An 18,568-nucleotide genomic window follows, 5' to 3' on the forward strand; every position below is an offset into this window, starting at 1 on the left:
TCAGGCGTTCGCCGCTTCTGCCATCTAGCGAGCAATAGAAAACTAGGCACCGAAACAGGCGAGTTGATATATTGGTGGGCGGCGGCCTTGCGGTACAGTATGCATTCAGGCGTTCTCCGCTTCTGCCATCTAGCGAGCAATATAAAACTGGGCACCGAAACAGCGAGTTGATATATTGGTGGGCGGCGGCCTTACGTTGCATGCGAGTTGATATATTTGTGGGCCGTGGCCTTGCTGTACGGTATGCATTTTGGTGTTACGCTTCTGCCATCTAGCCAGCAAGAGCAGTCACACGTTTGTGCACTTTCGTCATTGTCCTTCTTTTTCAATCCTAACATACAGTACAAGCAATTTAGGGTCTCCCCTATGCTACACAACAGACGTATGCTTAACAAGATATTTCTAAATGCCAGGGTGCCCTATGCTACACAACAGACGTATGCTTAACAAGATATTTCTAAATGCCAGGGGTAAAGGCATGGCTACACTATGCGTTTTCTGCGGGTTTGCGGGTTTTGCGTTACATCGTTCTACAAAAAAAAGATATTACGTCTTTAAGATTTGTTTTTATGTCAAATTTAGTTAACATAAGAGTTATATTAACTTTTATACACAACGAATGTAAAAGTTATAACTTTCTTTCGAGAACGATATTACGCAAAACCCGCAAACCCGCAAAAAAAAAAACGCACGCAGAAAACGCATTGTTCAGCCACGCCTTAAGTCATTGCGCTCAACACAGATGATTTCCAAAATGGCTGGCTTTCAGATATATCTGCACGTGACATGTGAAAACGTGTGAAAACATATTGGAAGTAGACAAAAGCGCAGTTGACGATAGTATACGGTGGCTTCAGCTGAAGTGATAATTCTGAAGTGATAGTTTTTTTCCCAGCTTGTGTTGTATCATATCAGGTTTTATTATTCCTGTGAGTTTAGGGATCTCTAATTAAGGTGAGTCCATCTATGTCATTTTTTCGATTGAACAATAATATACCGCAAGAATTGTGTTATGTCGGCCCAGCGGGTAGTAAGAATGAGGTAGGAATTTTGCCAAGAACCATGTTGATATCCTTCGCATAAATGTGTCAAGTAACGTACGTACTGACAAGAACAAAATTTGAGCTTCGTTAATGGACTGTCATGAAAGGCTCCCTGTAAAAGAGGGGGCTTCACAAAATTTTAACATAAAATAGACAATTATGGCGCATATAACGTACCAAACGTCGCATACTGTGTTTACGTCGATGTTACCATGGCAACGGTTTTGTGTGCAACACCTGCACCCCAAATATACGTTCGGGATATAACCGGATATACATATACAAGCGAATGTACATATATAGCCCGATACAATATACGTCATACAATACACGTCAAATATACGTCAATATAACGCTCTTTTTCCGGAATACACGTTCGGAATATAACCAGATATACATGTACAAGCGGATTCTCATTTAAAAGTTATTCCAAGTTTATTTTGAGATAGTGGAATGTTCACCATATGGAAATGCATTCACTGTTACCCGCGATCATAGTCTTAGTTATATAAGATACGATTATTTCAGACCTTTAGTGGCTTCCCGCTATGCCGAGGGCGGGTCCGCCAACGGCGGCCGACCGCCGGCGTGCCGCCGAGCGCATGCGTCGGCTCAGGGCGAGACGCGCCGAAGAACAACGCCAGGCCGAGCTGGAGCGACGCAGAGCACAGCGGGAAGCCGACGAGGAGGAACAACCTGTGCCGAGGGCGGGTCCGCCAACGGCCGCCGAGCGCATGCGTCGGCTCAGGGCGAGACGCGCCGAAGAACAGCGCCAGGCCGAGCTGGAGCGACGCAGAGCACAGCGGGAAGCCGACGAGGAGCAGCGTGCAGCCGACGCAGAGCGCCTCCGTCGGCTGCGTGAAGACGAAGACTACCGCGAGCGGGAGCGCCAGCGGCAGCAGCAGCGCCAGCTGGACGAGGCGAACCGCGAGCGAGAGCGCCAGCGGCAGCAGCAGCGCCAGCTAGACGAGGCGAACCGCGAGCGAGATCGAGACCGGGCAGACCGCCGTCGCCGGGAGCGTCGTGACCAGTCACCGTCTCGCGAGGCGCGCCACACCGCCGCCGTCCTCTCTGGAGAGCAGGCCGTGCCGCTCAACACCGTCGGCGACAGAGACCGCGGCTGCCAGCACTGTGGAGCGCTGCTGTGGCCAGCCGAGCGACCCAGCCTCTGCTGTGCGGCCGGCAAGGTCCGGCTCGCACCTCTGCCAGCTCCTCCACCTAGCCTGCGCCAGCTGTGGACAGACGACTCGGCGGTCGCTCGGATTTTCCGCAAGCATGTCCGACATCTTAATTCCGCCCTGGCACTGGCGTCACAGACCGTGCAGGAGGTGCGGCCACCCCCCGGTCACGGCGGTTACACGCCATCTGTTGTGATACAGGGCCGGCTGTATCACCGACTGGGACCGCTTCGTGCTCGCGACGGCGAAGTACCGAAGTTTGCGCAGATTTATGTGCAAGACCCGCTGTGCGAAGACCCGGAGGCGGAGGCGGCGCTGCGCCTGGGTCATGTCCGGCTAAGCGCCAACACCCCAGCGGCGACACAGCGCGCTCTGCGTGACATCCTGCAGCACCTGCAGCAGCTGCTCCGGGAGCACAACCCGCTAGTGCAAGATTTTATCATGGCCAGCGAGATCCCAGAGGACCAAGTGGAGCACCGGCGCCTGGTCATCAGCGCCGACGCGCGGCCAGCCGGTGAACACGCACGGCGGTACAACCGACCGGAGGGGCTGCAGGAGGTCTCAGTGCTCATCGGCGAGGAGCCCGTGCACCGGGACATCGTCCTGCGCCGGCGCGCCGCTGGCGATGGCGCTGATCTGGCCACCATCAGTGAGTGTCACCGGTCCTACGAGCCCCTGCATTTCGTGCTCCTGTACCCGTTCGGGACAGACGGCTGGCACCCTGAGCTGGCGCAGCAGCGGCCCGACGGCGATGGTCCGGCGCGACGGGTGACCGCTCTGCAGTACGCCGCCCACCGTCTGCAGACGCGGCCAGTGGACGACGACTCGCTGTTGCGGGCTTGCCGCCTGCTGCAGGAGTTCTGCTGCATGGCCTTCGCCCGGGTCGAGACGCAGCGGCTGTTGTTCCTGGCCATGAACCAGCGTCAGATCCGGGCGGAGCTCTACCAGCACCTGGTAGACGCCATGGCCGGTGACCTGGAGGACGCCGCCGCCGCTCCCGCCGCCGCCGACCAGCCGGCGAGAGACGGTGCCGGTGACGCCGGAGCCGCACCAGCACCTCCGCTCGGCGTTGGACGCCGCGTAATCCTACCGCCGTCATTCATCGGTGGACCGCGGCACATGCAGACCAGGTGAGTCATTTTAGAGTACATATGTTAATGCAAGTTTTCTCCATAAATGTGCCTCTGAAATACATAAGAACTTACTGCAACCGAAAAAGTGGAATATCAAGAAATGAGTAAGCATCATGGATTTTAATAACTGTTGAAAACAATGGAGAAAGCTAACTGAAACAAAACACCTGACAGTAATCCATGTACCAAGTGAGCATCCTTAATGTTTCTTTTTCTTACTTTAACATTATACATTATTTCCGTTCTTTGCAGGTACTTGGATGGCATGGCCATTGTCCGCAGCTTGGGCAAGCCGTCCCTGTTTATTACGGTGACATGTAACCCGGCTTGGGACGAGGTCACCAGGGCTCTGCTGCCCGGCCAGAAGCCAGAGGACAGACCTGACATCTTGGCCAGGGTCTTCCGCCTCAAGCTGCAGAGCTTGCTGTCGGACCTGACGAATGGTGGTGCCTTCGGCCGCATCATCGGCTATCTGAGTGTCATCGAGTTCCAGAAGCGTGGTAAGTTTGCGCGTTTCTTCAGGTGTTACTTTATTTAGCTCTTTCTTTTCATACGACAAATTTCACAGTCGCATGAAGCCTATCGCTCCTGATCGGCGCAGTGACATATATATATATTATTCCTAAATGATATTCGGCAATAAATCATTGGCCACTAATCTAGGCTGAGCCTGCGTCCACCTAGAGAAACACATAAGCTACTATTTTACTATCACTAATGCTATGTATAAATTGGCCACCGGCCGATACGCCTGTCAGTTAGACTGTGCCGCATCACTCGGCCGCCTTGCTGAACACCGAACAGTCCTTATAAGGCTCCGGATAAATAATCAATATTATGGAAATGGCGGATTAAGACATAAGAGCGGTGTGAAGAGCTATAAGGATATAAAATGAAAGAAATTAAAGCATTTCTAAACCAAACACACCTAAATAGTTTACATATGCAAGTCACAGCCAGACAATTACTGATACATCTATATCAGAACGTCCACAGCGTGCAATATTGAATATATTAATGTACAATAAAATGTCTCCTTTTCAGGTCTGCCACACAGCCACATTCTGTTGATCCTCGACCGTGCCGACCGTCCGACCACCGCCGAGGACATCGACGCCATGGTGTCGGCCGAGCTGCCGGACCCGGCGACATCGGAGCAGGCGCGCCGGCTGCACGACATCGTGCTGAACTGCATGACGCACACGCAGTGCGGCGCAGCCAACCCGGCAGCTGGGTGCATGAGAGACGGCAGGTGCTCCAAACACTTTCCGAAGGAGTACGCTGGCCAGACGGAGTGGCGGGACGACAGTCCCTATCCGGTGTACCGCCGGCGGGCTCCGGACGCCGGCGGCCAGCAAGTGGAGCACCGCGGCCGGCTGGTGGACAACCGCTGGATCGTCCCCTTTTCCCCGCTGCTCTCGCTCCGCTACTGCTGCCACATAAACTTGGAGATCTGCTGCTCCGTCGAGTCCGTCAAATACTTATTCAAGTATATCTACAAGGGCCACGACCGCCAGATGGTCCGGACCGACGGACAGCGAGCGGCAGCAGCAGAGCGCGACGAGATCGGCGAATACCAAGATCTGCGCTCGATCGGCGCCAGCGAGGCATGCTGGCGTCTGTTCCAGTTCGACATGAGCAGTAGGTCGCCAGCGGTTGAGCCTCTCCAAGTCCACCTGGAGAACCACCAGGTGGTGCTCTTTGAGGACGGCCAGGAGCGCCAAGCCGCCGCCGCCGAGCCCAGAGACACGCCGCTGACCGCGTGGATGCGGTACAACCGGGAGTGTGCCGCCGCCGACCCCGGCTGCCTGGCGCTGCTCTACCCCGATTTCCCGCGCCACTGCCGCTGGGATAAGGGCCGCCGGAACTGGGTCAGGCGGCAGAACCACCAGGCGGCACCCACCATCGGCCGGGTGGTGAGCGTCTCCCCACGACAAGGAGACGTTTTCTACTTGCGGCTGCTCCTGCACCACGTCCCGGGCGCGACCAGCTTCGCGGAGCTTCGCACCGTGGCAGGAGTAGTCTGCGCGACCCATCAGGAGGCCTGCCGTCGCCGTGGCCTGCTCCAGGAGGACGCCGAGTGGGACGTCACCATGCAGGAAGCGGCGCTGGTACAGATGCCGCGCCAGCTGCGCCAGCTCCTGGTCACCATCCTGCTATTCTGTGAGCCGGCTGACCCGGCAGGACTCTTCGAGCGCCACTATCCAGCCCTCGCCGAAGACTTCACCCGTCGCCACAGGGAGCTGGACGCCGCAGTAGCTCGCTCGCTAGCGCTACTGGACGTCGAGCGGCGCCTGCAGCGCGCCGGCAAGGAGCTGGCCGACCTGCAGCTGCCGGTCGTGCCGCAGGAGCACCGTCTGCTGGCCGCCCAGCTGGAGGAGGCCGCCGAGCTCCGCCGCCTGCCGCCCGTCATCCAGGAGGAACTGGCGTACGACCGGGAGGCCCTGCGCGAGCAGACGGACGCCCGGCTGCCCACGCTGCTGCCGTCACAGCGGGCCGTGGTGGACGCCGTGCTGGACGCCGTCCGGGAGCGCCGGCCGCTGGCCGTGTACGTCGATGCCCCGGGCGGCACGGGCAAGACGTACACTTTCAACGCCCTGCTGGCGGCCGTGCGGGCGGAGGGAGAGGTGGCGCTGGCCGTGGCGTTCAGCGGCATCGCGGCCACCCTCCTGGATGGCGGCCGCACGTTCCACTCTCGCTTCAAGGCGCCGCTTCAGGTGACAGCCACCTCCACCTGTAACGTGCCGGTGCAGAGCCCACTGGCCGACCTGATCCGCCGAGCACAGCTGATCGTCTGGGACGAGGCTCCGATGGCGCACCGCCACCTCCTGGAAGCCCTTGACCGGACCCTTCGGGACGTCACTGCCACCGAACAGCCGTTCGGCGGTAAAGTGATGCTGCTCGGCGGGGACTTCAGACAGATTCTCCCTGTGATCAGGTGAGTGTACGTTTCGCCGGCCTGTCTATATTGATGTCATTACACGGATTTTGTGACGTAACCGTGCTTACAGTCTACGCTGGTAATGTGAAGTATTTTTCTGTAAATGCTTGCTCGAACTGCGTATAGCTGATCATTTTCCTATACTTTTTAGACAACAATTTATATCGAAGTGATGTGTATAATACATATCTGATATGAATCGGCAGAAAATGTGATAGCGAGCGTTTTTTTTTCTAACTCTACATCAGTATGTGGCGATTAGCATTGAAATTCGGACATCTGGAATATCAGTTAATGTGCAATGACCATGAAACTTTTAATATCATTCGAATCTGATAACAGCATTTCTGAAGAAAACATTAGACATCACTTATTACGCACTTTTCTTTATTGGTGTGTTCCCATTTTAGGCGCGGCTCACCGGCCCAAATCATCGACGCCTGCCTGCGGCAGTCTCCACTCTGGCGGCACTTCCACTACCTCAGGCTGGAAGAGAACATGCGGGCCCGCCAAGCAGCCGACGGTCTCCACCCTGAAGACGCCGCGGCTTTCTGCGAGTGGCTGCTAGCGCTCGGCGAGGGTCGCCTGCCCACCGACGACGACGGAAATGTCCAGCTACCGGCCGGCCTGTGCATGGACGCTGACCTGCCGGAGGTCATCCGGTGGGTGTTCGGTGACCTGCGCGCCGCCCCCGATGACCCTGACTCGATGGCCTCTCGCGCCGTACTGGCCGCGAAGAACTCCGACGTGGATGCCGTGAACGCCCTTGCCACCGAGGCGTTCCCCGGCGAGGCGATCCACCTACGAAGTGCCGACGCGATGGTCGGCGAGGGAGAGGAGGTGCTGCAGGTACCCCAAGAGTACCTGAACACCCTGACCGCGCCGGGATTCCCACCGCACCAGCTGACGCTGAAGCCGGGGATGCCGGTGCTGCTGCTGCGCAACCTGAGCCCGGCAGAAGGGCTGTGTAACGGCTCGCGGCTGCTCATCCGGCGCGTGGTCAGCGGGCGCCTGCTGGAGGCCACCATCGCCTGCGGTCCGCACCGAGGGCGACAGGTCTTCCTGCCGCGCATCACCCTCCGGCCACCTGACGACCTGTTCCCATTCACCTGGGCACGTCGTCAGTTTCCCATCAAGCCGGCCTTCGCCATCACGGTCCATAAGTCGCAGGGCCAGACTCTGGGACGAGTGGCCGTCTTGCTCACCGAGCCGGCCTTCACCCACGGCCAGCTCTACGTCGCCGCGTCACGGGTCGGCCGTCAGGACCAGCTGCGGTTTGCACTGCCAGCCCAGCGAGACCGCCGGACGGCAAACGTCGTCTACCGCGCTGTCCTGCGCTGAAGCCTCCAACCACTGGCGGGGCGTCGCAAGCGACTGACGGTACCCCAGTTTCTCTCCCCTCTTGCTTCGGTGTGCTTTGCACCACCTGAGGGGTCTCTTCTGTAAAAATGAGACGCAATTCATTGTGGCCGCCTCCACGTGGCGAATTGTGGTAATGCTAAGTGCCACACAAAGCACCCGTAAGTAGAGGAAACCGGGGCGGTGGTTTTCTTTTTTGTGGCGTTTGCGGTGTAGTTTGCGGTTTGCGGCGGTCGGGCGCTTAGATTATTTTTTGTTTTAGTTTTTTGTTCTTTTTTCTACGTTTTCGTTGGTGTTTCGGGCGTGAATTTTCCGCGTTTTTGCGGTGTTAGCGTTTGGCTGCGGGCGGCCGTTTTTTTCAAGGTTTTTGCGGTTGGCGACGGGCGATGTTTGTGATGCGGGCGGTTACGTTTGCGGTTTGCGGCGGTCGGGCGCTTATATTTTTGTTTTTTTTTCTATGTTTTCGTTGGTGTTTCGGGCGTGCATTTTGCGCGGTTTTGCGGTGCTAGCGTTTGGCTGCGGGCGGCCGCTTCTTATTTTTTATTTTTTTTTAAGGCTTTTGCAGTTGGCGGCGGGCGATGTTTGCGCGGGGTTTGGTGCGCCCGGTTTGCGGTTTGCGGCGGTCGGGAGCTTAGGCTATTTTAGCGATTAGCCGTTTCTGGGCCGATTTAGCTGAAACTTGGACTGTCGGTGGTAGTGTAGTGTAGGGTAGGGTAGGGTAGGGTAGAGTAGGGGTATGGTAGGGTAGGATAGGGTAGGGGTAGGGTAGGATAGGGTAGGGGTAGGGTAGGGTAGGGTAGGGTAGGGTAGGGTAGGGTAGGGTAGTGTAGGGGTAGGGTAGGGTAGTGTAGGGTAGGATAGTGTAAGGGTAGGGTAGGGTAGGGTAGGGGTAGGGTAGGGTAGGGTAGGGTAGGGTAGTGTAAGGGTAGGATAGGGTAGGGTAGGGGTAGGGTATGGTAGGTTATGGTAGGGCAGGTTAGTGTAGGGGTAGGGTAGGGTAGGGTAGGGTAGGGTAGGGTAGGAGTAGGGTAGGGTAGGGTAGGGTAGGGTAGGGTAGGGTAGTGTAAGGGTAGGGTAGGGTAGGGTAGGGTAGGGTAGGGGTAGGGGTAGGGTAGGTTAGTGTAGGAGTAGGGTAGGGTAGGGTAGGGCGGGGTAGGGTAGGGTAGGGTAGTGTAGGAGTAGGGTTGGGTAGGGTAGGGTAGGGGTAGGGTAGGGTAGTGTAGGAGTAGGGTAGGGTAGGGTAGGGTAGTGTAGGGGTAGGGTAGGTTAGGGTAGGGTAGGGTAGGGTTGCATTGAGTAACATCCTAACTTACAAAGGGCTCGAACAACTCGCATGCATCACCATCATACTTAGCAGTTCAATTAAAAGCAGTTAACCAGTTCTACACAAATAATACCAATAAAAATGCAAGTTTCTACACCCAAACTAATGCATCCGTTAATCATACGTATCAAAACATACAGTTATCGCGTAAACCTGTACCTCTAGTCTACTATTATAAATCTTAAAAAGTCCGCCGCCGCCCACGCCCACGCCGCCGTCGGGGTTACTCCCAAAAAGGCTTATTACGGCGCCGTCGATTGACGCAGGATGGTGAAATTTTCACGACTCGTGGCTCACGTAAATGAACAGGTCGTATTAAATTTTGGGCACGATGCGGCCGGGGGTGCGCCCGTGGCGCGTGCTCATGTGCGCCATAGGGTTAGCATTAGAATCGGCAAAAACAGGCTATTGCTCGGGAACGCGGTAAGGGCTACGGGGGTGAAATTTTCGCTGTAAGTCGATCGCGTGCACTCATTTGTCGTATTAAATTTTCGACGGTGTGGGTTCAGCGGTGTGCACGTGGTGGGGCCGCGACCGGCGCCGAGCAGAGGGCACGTGCTTTAGGCTCAGTTGTTCGCTTAAAAACCTGAGTGAAAAGCATCAGAGCCGGCAGGTCGTTGACCTTTGACAATGAATACCGACGCTGGGCACCGCTCGCCAAGAGGATTCGCCAGTAAATACAATTAGTTTATTTTTGCAAAATCTCAGCCGTTTCTGGGCCGATTTAGCTGAAACTTGGACTGTCGGTGGTAGTGTAAGGTAGGGTAGGGTAGGGTAGGGCAGGGTAGGGTACGGTAGGTTAGGGGTAGGGGTAGGGGTAGGGTAGGGTAGGGTAGGGTAGGATAGGGTTAGGGTAGGGTAGGGTAGGTTTGTGTAGGGTAGGGTAGGTTTGTGTAGGAGTAGGGTAGGGTAGGGTAGGGTAGGGTAGTGTAGGGGTAGGGGTAGGGTAGGGTAGTGTAGTGTAGTGTAGGGTAGGGTAGGGTAGGGTAGGGTAGGGTAGGGTAGGGGTACGGGTATGGGTAGGGTGGGGTAGGGTAGGGTAGGGTAGGGGTAGGGTAGGGTAGGGTAGTGTAAGGGTAGGGTAGGGTAGGGTAGGGTAGGGTAGGGTAGGGTAGGGTAGGGTAGTGTAGGGTAGTGTAGGGGTAGGGGTAGGGTAGGGTAGGGTAGGGTAAGGGTAGGGTAGGGTAGGGTAGTGTAAGGGTAGGGTAGGGTAGGGTAGGGTAGGGTAGGGTAGGGTAGGGTATTGTACGGTAGGGTAGGGGTAGGGGTAGGGGTAGGGTAGGGTAGGGTAGGGTAGTGTAAGGGTAGGGTAGGGTATGGTATGTTAGGGTAGGGTAGGGTATGGTATGGTAGGGTAGGGTAGGGTAGGGTAGGGTAGTGTAGAGGTAGAGGTAGGGGTAGGGTAGGGTAGGGTAGGGTAGGGTAGGGTAGGGTAGGGTAGGGTGGGGTAGGGTAGGGTAGGGTGGGGTAGGGTTGAATTGAGTAACATCCTAACTTAAGGGCTCGAACAACTCGCATGCATCACCATCATACTTTACAGTTCAATTAAAAGCAGTTACCCAGTTCTTCACAAATAATACCAATAAAAATGCAAGCTTCTACACCCAAACTAATGCACCCGTTAATCATACATATCAAAACATACAGTTATCGCGTAAACCTGTACCTCTAGTCTACTATTATAAATCTTAAAAAGTCCGCCGCCGCCGTCGGGGTTACGCAGTCGGCGTTACTCCCAAAAACGCCTATTGCAAAGCCGTCGATTGAACCACGAGGGTGAAATTTTCACGACTCGTGGGTCACGTCAATCAACAGGTCGTATTAAATTTTGGGCACGATGCGGCCGGGGGTGCGCCCGTGGCGCGTGCTCATGTGCGGCATGGGGTTAGCATTAGAATCGCGACCGGCGCCGAGCAGAGGGCACGTGCTTTAGGCTCAGTTGTTCGCTTAAAAAACTGAGTGGAAATCATCAGAGCCGGCAGGTCATTGACCTTTGACAACGAAGGCCGACACAAGGCACCGCTCGCCAAGGGGATTCGCCAGTAAATACAGTTAATTTGTTTTTGAAATATTTCAGCCGTTTATGGGCGCCCGATTTAGCTGAAACTTGGACTGTCGGTGGTAGTGTAGTGTAGTGTAGTGTAGGGTAGGGTAGGGTAGGGTAGGGTAGGGTAGGGTAGGGTAGGGTAGGGTAGGGTAGGGTAGGGTAGGGGTAGGGTAGGGTATGGTAGGTTAGGGTAGTGTAGGGTAGGGTAGGGTAAGGTAGGGTAGGGTAGGATAGGGTAGGATAGGGTAGGGTAGGGTAGGGTAGGGTAGTAGGGTAGGGTAGGGTAGTAGGGTAGGGTAGGGTAGGGACTAGGGTAGGGTAGGGTAGGGTAGGGTAGGGTTGGGTAAGGTAGGGTAGGGTAGGGTAGGGTAGCGTAGGGTAGGGTAGAGTTAGGTAGGGTAGAATTAGGTAGGGTAGGGTATAGTAGGGTAGGTTAGGGTAGTAGGGTAGGGTATGGTAAGGTAGGGTATGGTAGGGTAGGGTAGGGCAGGGTAGGGTAGGGTAGGGTAGTGTAGGGGTAGGGTAGGGTAGGGTAGGGTAGGGTAGGGGTAGGGTAGGGTAGGGTAGGGTATGGTAGGTTAGGGTAGTGTAGGGTAGGGTAGGGTAGGGTAAGGTAGGGTAGGGTAGTAGGGTAGGGTAGGGTAGGGACTAGGGTAGGGTAGGGTAGGGTAGGGTAGGGTAGGATGGGGTAGGGTAGGGGTAGCGTAGGGTAGGGTAGAGATAGGTAGGGTAGAATTAGGTAGGGTAGGGTATAGTAGGGTAGGTTAGGGTAGTAGGGTAGGGTAGGGTAGGGTAGGGTAGAGTAGGGTAGGGTAGTAGGGTAGGGTAGGGTAGAGTAGGGTAGGGTAGGGTAGTAAGGTAGGGTAGGGTAGGGTAAGGTAGTAAGGTAGGGTAGGGTAGTAGGGTAGGGTAGGGTAGGGTAGGGTAGGGTAGGGTAGGGTAGGGTAGGGGGTAGGGTAGGATAGGGTAGGGGTAGGGTAGGGGTAGGGTTGAGTTCAAAAAGGGCCCAACATACAAAACACTTGAACACTCCGCAACTATCACCATCCCTTACAGTTCAATTAAAAAGAGCTACCCAAATCTACCCAAATAATACACCTAAAAATACAAGTCAATCACCCAAACTAATGCGCCCGTAACATAACATAAATCAAAACATACAGTTATCGCGTAAACTTGTACCTCTAGTCTACTATTATAAATCTTAAAAAGTTCGCCGCCGCCGTCGGGGTTACTCCCTAAAAGGCTTATTACGGCGCCGTCGATTGACGCAGGAGGGTGAAATTTTCACGACTCGTGGGTCACGTCATTCAACAGGTCGTATTAAATTTTGGGCACGATGTGGCCGGGGGTGCGCCCGTGGCGCGTGCTCATGTGCGCCATAGGGTTAGCATTAGAATCGACAAAAACAGGCCATTGCTCGGGAACGGTAAGGGCTACAGGGGTGAAATTTTCACACCAAGTCGATCGCGTGCACTCATTTGTCGTATTAAATTTTCGAGGTTGTGGGTTCAGCGGTGTGCACGTGATGGGGCCGCGACCGGCGCCGAGCAGAGGGCACGTGCTTTAGGCTCAGTTGTTCGCTTAGAAAACTGAGTGAAAAGCATCAGAGCCAACGAAGGCCGACACAAGGCACCCCTCGCCAAGGGGATTCGCCAGTAAATACGATAAATTTGTTTTTGCAATATCTCAGCCGTTTCTGGGCCGATTTAGATGAAACTTGGACTGTCGGTGGTAGTGTAGGGTAGTGTAGTGTAGGGTAGGGTAGGGTAGGGTAATGTAGGGGTAGGGTAGGGTAGGGCAGGGTAGGTTAGGGTAGGTTAGGGTAGGGTAGGGTAGGGTAGGGTAGGGTAGGTTAGGGTAGTGTGGGGTAGGGTAGGGTAGGGTATGGTAGGGTAGGTTAGGGTAGTGTAGGGTAGGGTAGGGTAGGGTAGGGTAGGGACTAGGGTAGGGTATGGTAGGGTAGGGTAGGGTAGGGTAGAGTTAGGTAGGGTAGAGTTAGGTAGGGTAGGTAGGGTAGGTAGGGTAGGGTAGGTTAGGTAGGGGAAGGGGTAGGGTAGGGTAGTGTAGGAGTAGGGTAGGGTAGGGTAGGGTAGGGTAGGGTAGTGTAGGGGTAGGGTAGTGTAGGGGTAGGGTAGGGTAGGGTAAGGTAGGGTAGGGTAGGGTAGTAGGGTAGGGTAGGGTAGGGACTAGGGTAGGGTAGGATAGGGTAAGGTAGGGTAGGGTAGGGTAGGGTAGGGTAGGGTAGGGTAAGGTAGGGTAGGGTAGGGTAGTAGGGTAGGGTATGGTAGGGTAGGGTAGGGTAGAGTTAGGTAGGGTAGAGTTCGGTAGGGTAGGGTAGGGTAGGGTAGTAGGGTAGGTTAGGGTAGGGTAGGGTAGGGTAGAGTAGGGTAGGGTAGTAGGGTAGGGAAGGGTAGGGTAGTAGGGTAGGGTATGGTAGGGTAGGGTAGTAGGGTAGGGTAGGGTAGGGTAGGGTAGGGTAGGGGGTAGGGTAGGATAGGGTAGGGGTAGGGTAGTGGTAGGGTAGGGGTAGGGTTGAGTTCAAAAAGGGCCCAACATACAAAACACTTGAACACCCCGCAACTATCACCATCCCTTACAGTTCAATTAAAAACAGCTACCCAAATCTACCCAAATAATACTGCTAAAAATTCAAGTCAATGACCCAAAACTAATGCACCCGTAACATAACATAAATCAAAACATACAGTTATCGCGTAAACCTGTACCTCTAGTCCTTTCTAATTCTTGAGTGTCATCTTCAGCCCAAATGAGAAATTTTGGGAACGGTGACTGTGAACGGTTCGAAATTTGTCCAACTGGTCAGATGTGTGACTGCAAGCATCATACCGGTCGTGAAGACGCATAAAGCCGAATTTTGGTACACAAATGTGCACGAATATGCAAGTCATCCTATGTCGCGGACCGATTCGGGATCTTTCTTCCACGGTCTTGGCATTTCGCAGACCAGTCGGTGTCCACCGCGTGACTTTTACGGTTCGTCACGACCGCCACGAATATGTCATGAAAAATAAAAGTTTCGATGCCGTTAGCCGAATTTATAATAAACGAACATGATCGCCAAACAGTCGCCGAGTCGCCGCCGACATGTCGCTGCGTGCCAAGGCATCGCCGACTATTCGCAACAGATTCGCCATTCATTCGCGATGTTCGCCGAAACATGGATCAGCTTCGACCCGCGCACAATTAGGGGGGCCCCACCCGTTTTCTGCAAATCGGGCTCTGTCGGCGAACTGTTCGCCTCTGTCGGTAAACTGTTCGCCGATTTCCTACACGACGTGATTCGGCGACAGGGTCGTGGCCAAAATTCGGCAGTATTAATATCGCTTGCAGACTTCAATCGGCTGGAAGTCGCCGACACTACCTCTAGTTTGACTCTGGCTTATATCGTGTCTATCGGCCAGCCGTCTGAGATCGCTCGCAGGCTTATCCCCGACCGTCTGAACTGGTCTGTTCTTCCACTTTTTACCCCAAGAGGATATTGCAAACAATAGGTTGAAGTTTTTTTTCACAAGAATATGTTTCACCGATGGGTACTTTACAGCCTGAAAATGTACGATAAGATCTGCTAGTTCAATTTGAAATGTGAAAACTTAGATTTTTCGGAAAATTACTGGTGGGCCAAATCTTTGAGGCTGGTGGGCCATTTCGGGTCACTGGTGGGCCATTTGGCCCACCAGTTAACATGTTAGCCGAGGCCCTGAGGAGACTCATGGCTAGTTTGCATCCCGCCTTGGCTTTGCCTAAAAACGGCAGGTGTCTGCTACCACATTCACATCATCTCCCTAACTGCCTACATCCACGAGCTGAATCATCTCACAAATTGAACACCTCACTGATTACTACGCATACATAGTTTACCATGAAGCTCTGAACCAGTGAATAGAAACGACACCTCCATCGAACAGATTACCTCCTTTCCTCTCTGTAGCTCCATGGGTGAGCAATTTCCTCCCCCCCCCCCCACACACACACACATCACCGTATGAATTTTGACACCCGTCTTCCCTCAGGTGCCATCTTGAACGACTTCATCCGCCACTACGAGCTCATCGAGTACGACGCGTCGGCGCTGGCGGCGCAGCACCGGCGCGTGCGGCGCAGCATCGAGCCCAGTCCGGACGTGCAGCTGCGGTTCCGCACCGGTGCCAGGTCAGGAACCCTGCCGGCCGAACGGCCTGCCCGCCTGCAGGTGCAGCATGGGCCGCCGTGGGGCTGTGATTACACTACGGGAGGGATGAGGATGCAATTGGGGACTTGGCGTAAAAAATGTGTAAGGTAGCTGCATGTGCCGAAAGAAGGTATGCAATATTCACTTCTTACACGCATAAAACATAAAACTTCAAGCGAATCAACTTTATTTTATTTAGCATTACGCCGAATGAAATCCATAATGGCAGGCAACGTCATCCACGTAACATATTTCAAACATATAGATCAGGACAGGTCAAGGCCTTCAGCAATCGCTGCCACACAGGTCGGGCAGCCCTGGACCAGTCGACATGTAGGTCGGCCACCCCTTGACTCCGTTCTCTGCACAGAGAACCTCTGCTCCTCCCGAGCCACCCTTATGAGCCCTCCCATATATAGCTGAGGAGCTCCACCAGCTGCGGAAGACGGGGGCGGCAACAACGAAACCAGCACGAGGTGACTGGCACAAAAAAAACGGCCCGTGTCTCTTCCTGTGGTGGCTATATACACAAGAACCCCCACAGGAGATAATCAAACACGTTGATAACAGTCAACAAAGGCTGCCGTTGGAACCTTGCTGAAGGTTGAACGGCTGGTGTCAGCCTCCGGTGGTATTTCGCCTTTGTTTCGGTGATGGTACCGGTCCTCGACCCCTCTTCCCCTGACGAACAATGGAGACGGCCGCAGCCTGCAGGCTAGGGTCTCTGTCGGTACAGAGCAGTGAACCTGCCGGACAGTGCGCTGGGCTTGTTTGTGTGATAAACGGTTATTGTTGAGACGCTGCTGACGACCCCAAGGCGTTTCAGCGCTAGTGTGGTGTTGTCGTTTCGTTGGCCTCGTTTCCAGCTTCATACCGATGGACTGACCTGATCCCGCCGGCGAATTCCTGAGACACACCCGCAAGAATCACAGTCTGTCACACGGTATAATAAACAAAGTTACTCCTACATAGTCGAGCTTTGATTATCGTGGGTGATGCGTTCAGTCGGGAGTGCTCAACTGGCTTCCTCCAGTCTTATCACGGAGCCGCCTCATTCCTACACCTGAAGTCTGCCGTTTCGCGACCATCAAATGGCGCATGAGTGGCAGAAACGGACAGTAATCTTGCTAACAACTACCAGTAGCAGCATTTATCCCATTTCATCTGCCCGGCGGCCATGTGGTGCGCACACATTTCCTCTGTGGGAGATAATTGCTGAAACGCCTGACTGCTGCTGACCTTGAAGGGAAGTCTTGACTTCTTCTCTGCTGGCTGGAATTCTGCGCAAGACTGTTATTTCTCTGTACCGCCGCCTAGTACCTACCTGTTGACTAGAAAATGTACCGTTTCTTCCCTTCACTTCCTTTTCCTGAAAGTGGTGGTGAGGCAGCACTTCTCTACTGTTTCTCCGTCATTTGATTGGGAGCCAGGGAATGTTTCTCTCCTACCTGTGCCTCTGTCCGTTGACTAGAAGGATATATCGTCTCTCCCCTTCATACATCCGTGTCCTGACTGGAGGCCAGGTACCGTTCCTCCCCGTACCGCCCACACCAGATTTCCGCACCGGTCGGAGATAGCGCGGCCAGCCCACGCGCTGTTCGACCGCCGCGCCACGCGCCCTGTGTCGTCCGTTGTGCAACGCGCGCCGCGTGGGGGCGAGCGGGTCAATGTCACGGGCCGAGGGCCGGCCGGCCGCAGGCTGACCGAGACGCCCGAAATGGCCTCCTGACTGCTCGGACTGATGGCAAAAAACACTTGGTGCGCCGTAGAGGGGCGTGGCACCGGCGCCGGTCTGGAGCGAAACTGTGGAGGAGCTTTGGATGAGCGGGACTGGGAAGTGGAAACGGCTTTTGGACTGGAGACGAAACTGGAAGTGGAGCAGGAGCATGGGGCTTCGGTTTAGAGAGAAATATCAAATGTATCGACGACTACATATATGCATCCAACCATCGCCGGTATGGTGCAACTGCTCACTTAAACGGAGAACTGCCGAGCACCGGAACACCGGTCCTCTCCCCCCGCGGTAATGGGACCGCACTGGTCCCCCGAGGCGGACCATCTGTCGGTCCTCGGTGATCGGTATCGGTCATGGACCAGGGACCACAGCCGGCCACTCTCAGCTTCGCCGGTCCGCTCCGGTGGGAGTGGGGAGCACCGCTGCCGGCCCGTCGAGCTTGGGCCGCCGCGCCCGGCCCTTTGTTGCGGCTCAGACCCGTTTTTATCGCCCGGTATGGCCATGGCGCCGGGCAGCAGCTGGTAGAACCTGGTGAGGCGGCGATGGGGTGAATGTATCGGCTATCGCTTTGGAGGGAAGACAGGGACCGCGGAATTACCCACACCTGTTCAGTTCAGTTATTTGGTCTCGGCCTGCCGCCGTGGGCGATTTCGGCCGCGTTTGTGAATGAGCGGCTGAAGTCGACCCGTGTTCGGCCCGTGTTACAGGAGCTTTACCGGCCGCTGCGCCGCTTCGCAGGCTGACGGCACTGAATGGTAGTGTCGTGGCTGAGTGGGCCGACATCCGGCCTATGGACGTATGGACGATCCATGCATGGTCGGTCCACGGACAGTCAAAAGACCGCTCCACAGGTGGTCAAAGAGTGACCTTTAGTCAGTCGTTGGCCAGAACTAAGCCGGCTCACTGCCGTTAGTGCATGTCGGTCAATACAGCTAGTGCACTGCCAGTCCACATTCAGTCCACATTCAGTCCACATTCAGTCGCACGGTCAGTCCACTGCCCGGCCACCACCGGCCCATAATCAGTCCACAACCGGTCCAGAGCCAGCGGGGAGGAAGTGACCGCCTTCCTCCTTCCCACGCGGGTGTGACCCGGCGGCCGGGGGTTGACCTCTGCCCGCCCCTGGGTCACTGGCAGCCGGCCCACCACCGCGCCGGGACAGCTGGCTCCCACCGTCCCGGCAGCTGTAACGAGGCCGATGACGCCGCATTTCCGCGGCAGGTGGTGCTGCTAACTGCCGCTTACGGCGAGCGCGCATTGATTTTACAAAGGCTGTTTGTCTGTCGGGAAGGGAGCTGGATCGACGTATTCGCACACACAACGCGGTGATCGATTCAGCAAGCTAGCCACCCCGGCTGGTCGGTAAGTTCCATGGATCGGTTGGTGCCTGGCTCGTGTGAGGGTGGTTACGTGCGTGGTGACGTGTTGTGTTATCTGGTACGTGCCAGGGTGTTAACGTGCGTGATCAGCGGTGTGCTGCAGCTGTTTGCTGGTTCCACAGAGCGAACAGGGGAGGGAAATTAAGGCCGATCGTTGCCCCGGGGATCAGCGGCCCCACTGTCGGCAGGGCGGGCTGTGCGAACGGTACAGCCCGCCCCGGGGAACTCGGTACAACA

General features: G+C 55.3%; 1 protein-coding gene across 1 annotated transcript; it reads left to right on the forward strand.

Moving 5' to 3' along the window:
* Positions 1–1,591: 1,591 nt before the first annotated feature.
* On the forward strand, positions 1,592–15,198 carry LOC122371254 (the record flags this gene model as incomplete). The annotated part of the gene is made up of 5 exons (XM_043347429.1): positions 1,592–3,351; positions 3,607–3,854; positions 4,399–6,292; positions 6,706–7,553; positions 15,060–15,198. Coding segments are annotated over exons 1-5 (4,889 nt in total), but the record flags the coding sequence as incomplete, so codon positions are not given.
* Between the last annotated feature and the right edge of the window lie 3,370 nt (positions 15,199–18,568).

The sequence above is a fragment of the Amphibalanus amphitrite genome, unplaced genomic scaffold, assembly GCF_019059575.1.
Source record: "Amphibalanus amphitrite isolate SeventyFive unplaced genomic scaffold, NRLGWU_Aamphi_draft 001222F_arrow, whole genome shotgun sequence".
In the NCBI taxonomy this organism is placed as follows: domain Eukaryota; kingdom Metazoa; phylum Arthropoda; class Thecostraca; order Balanomorpha; family Balanidae; genus Amphibalanus; species Amphibalanus amphitrite.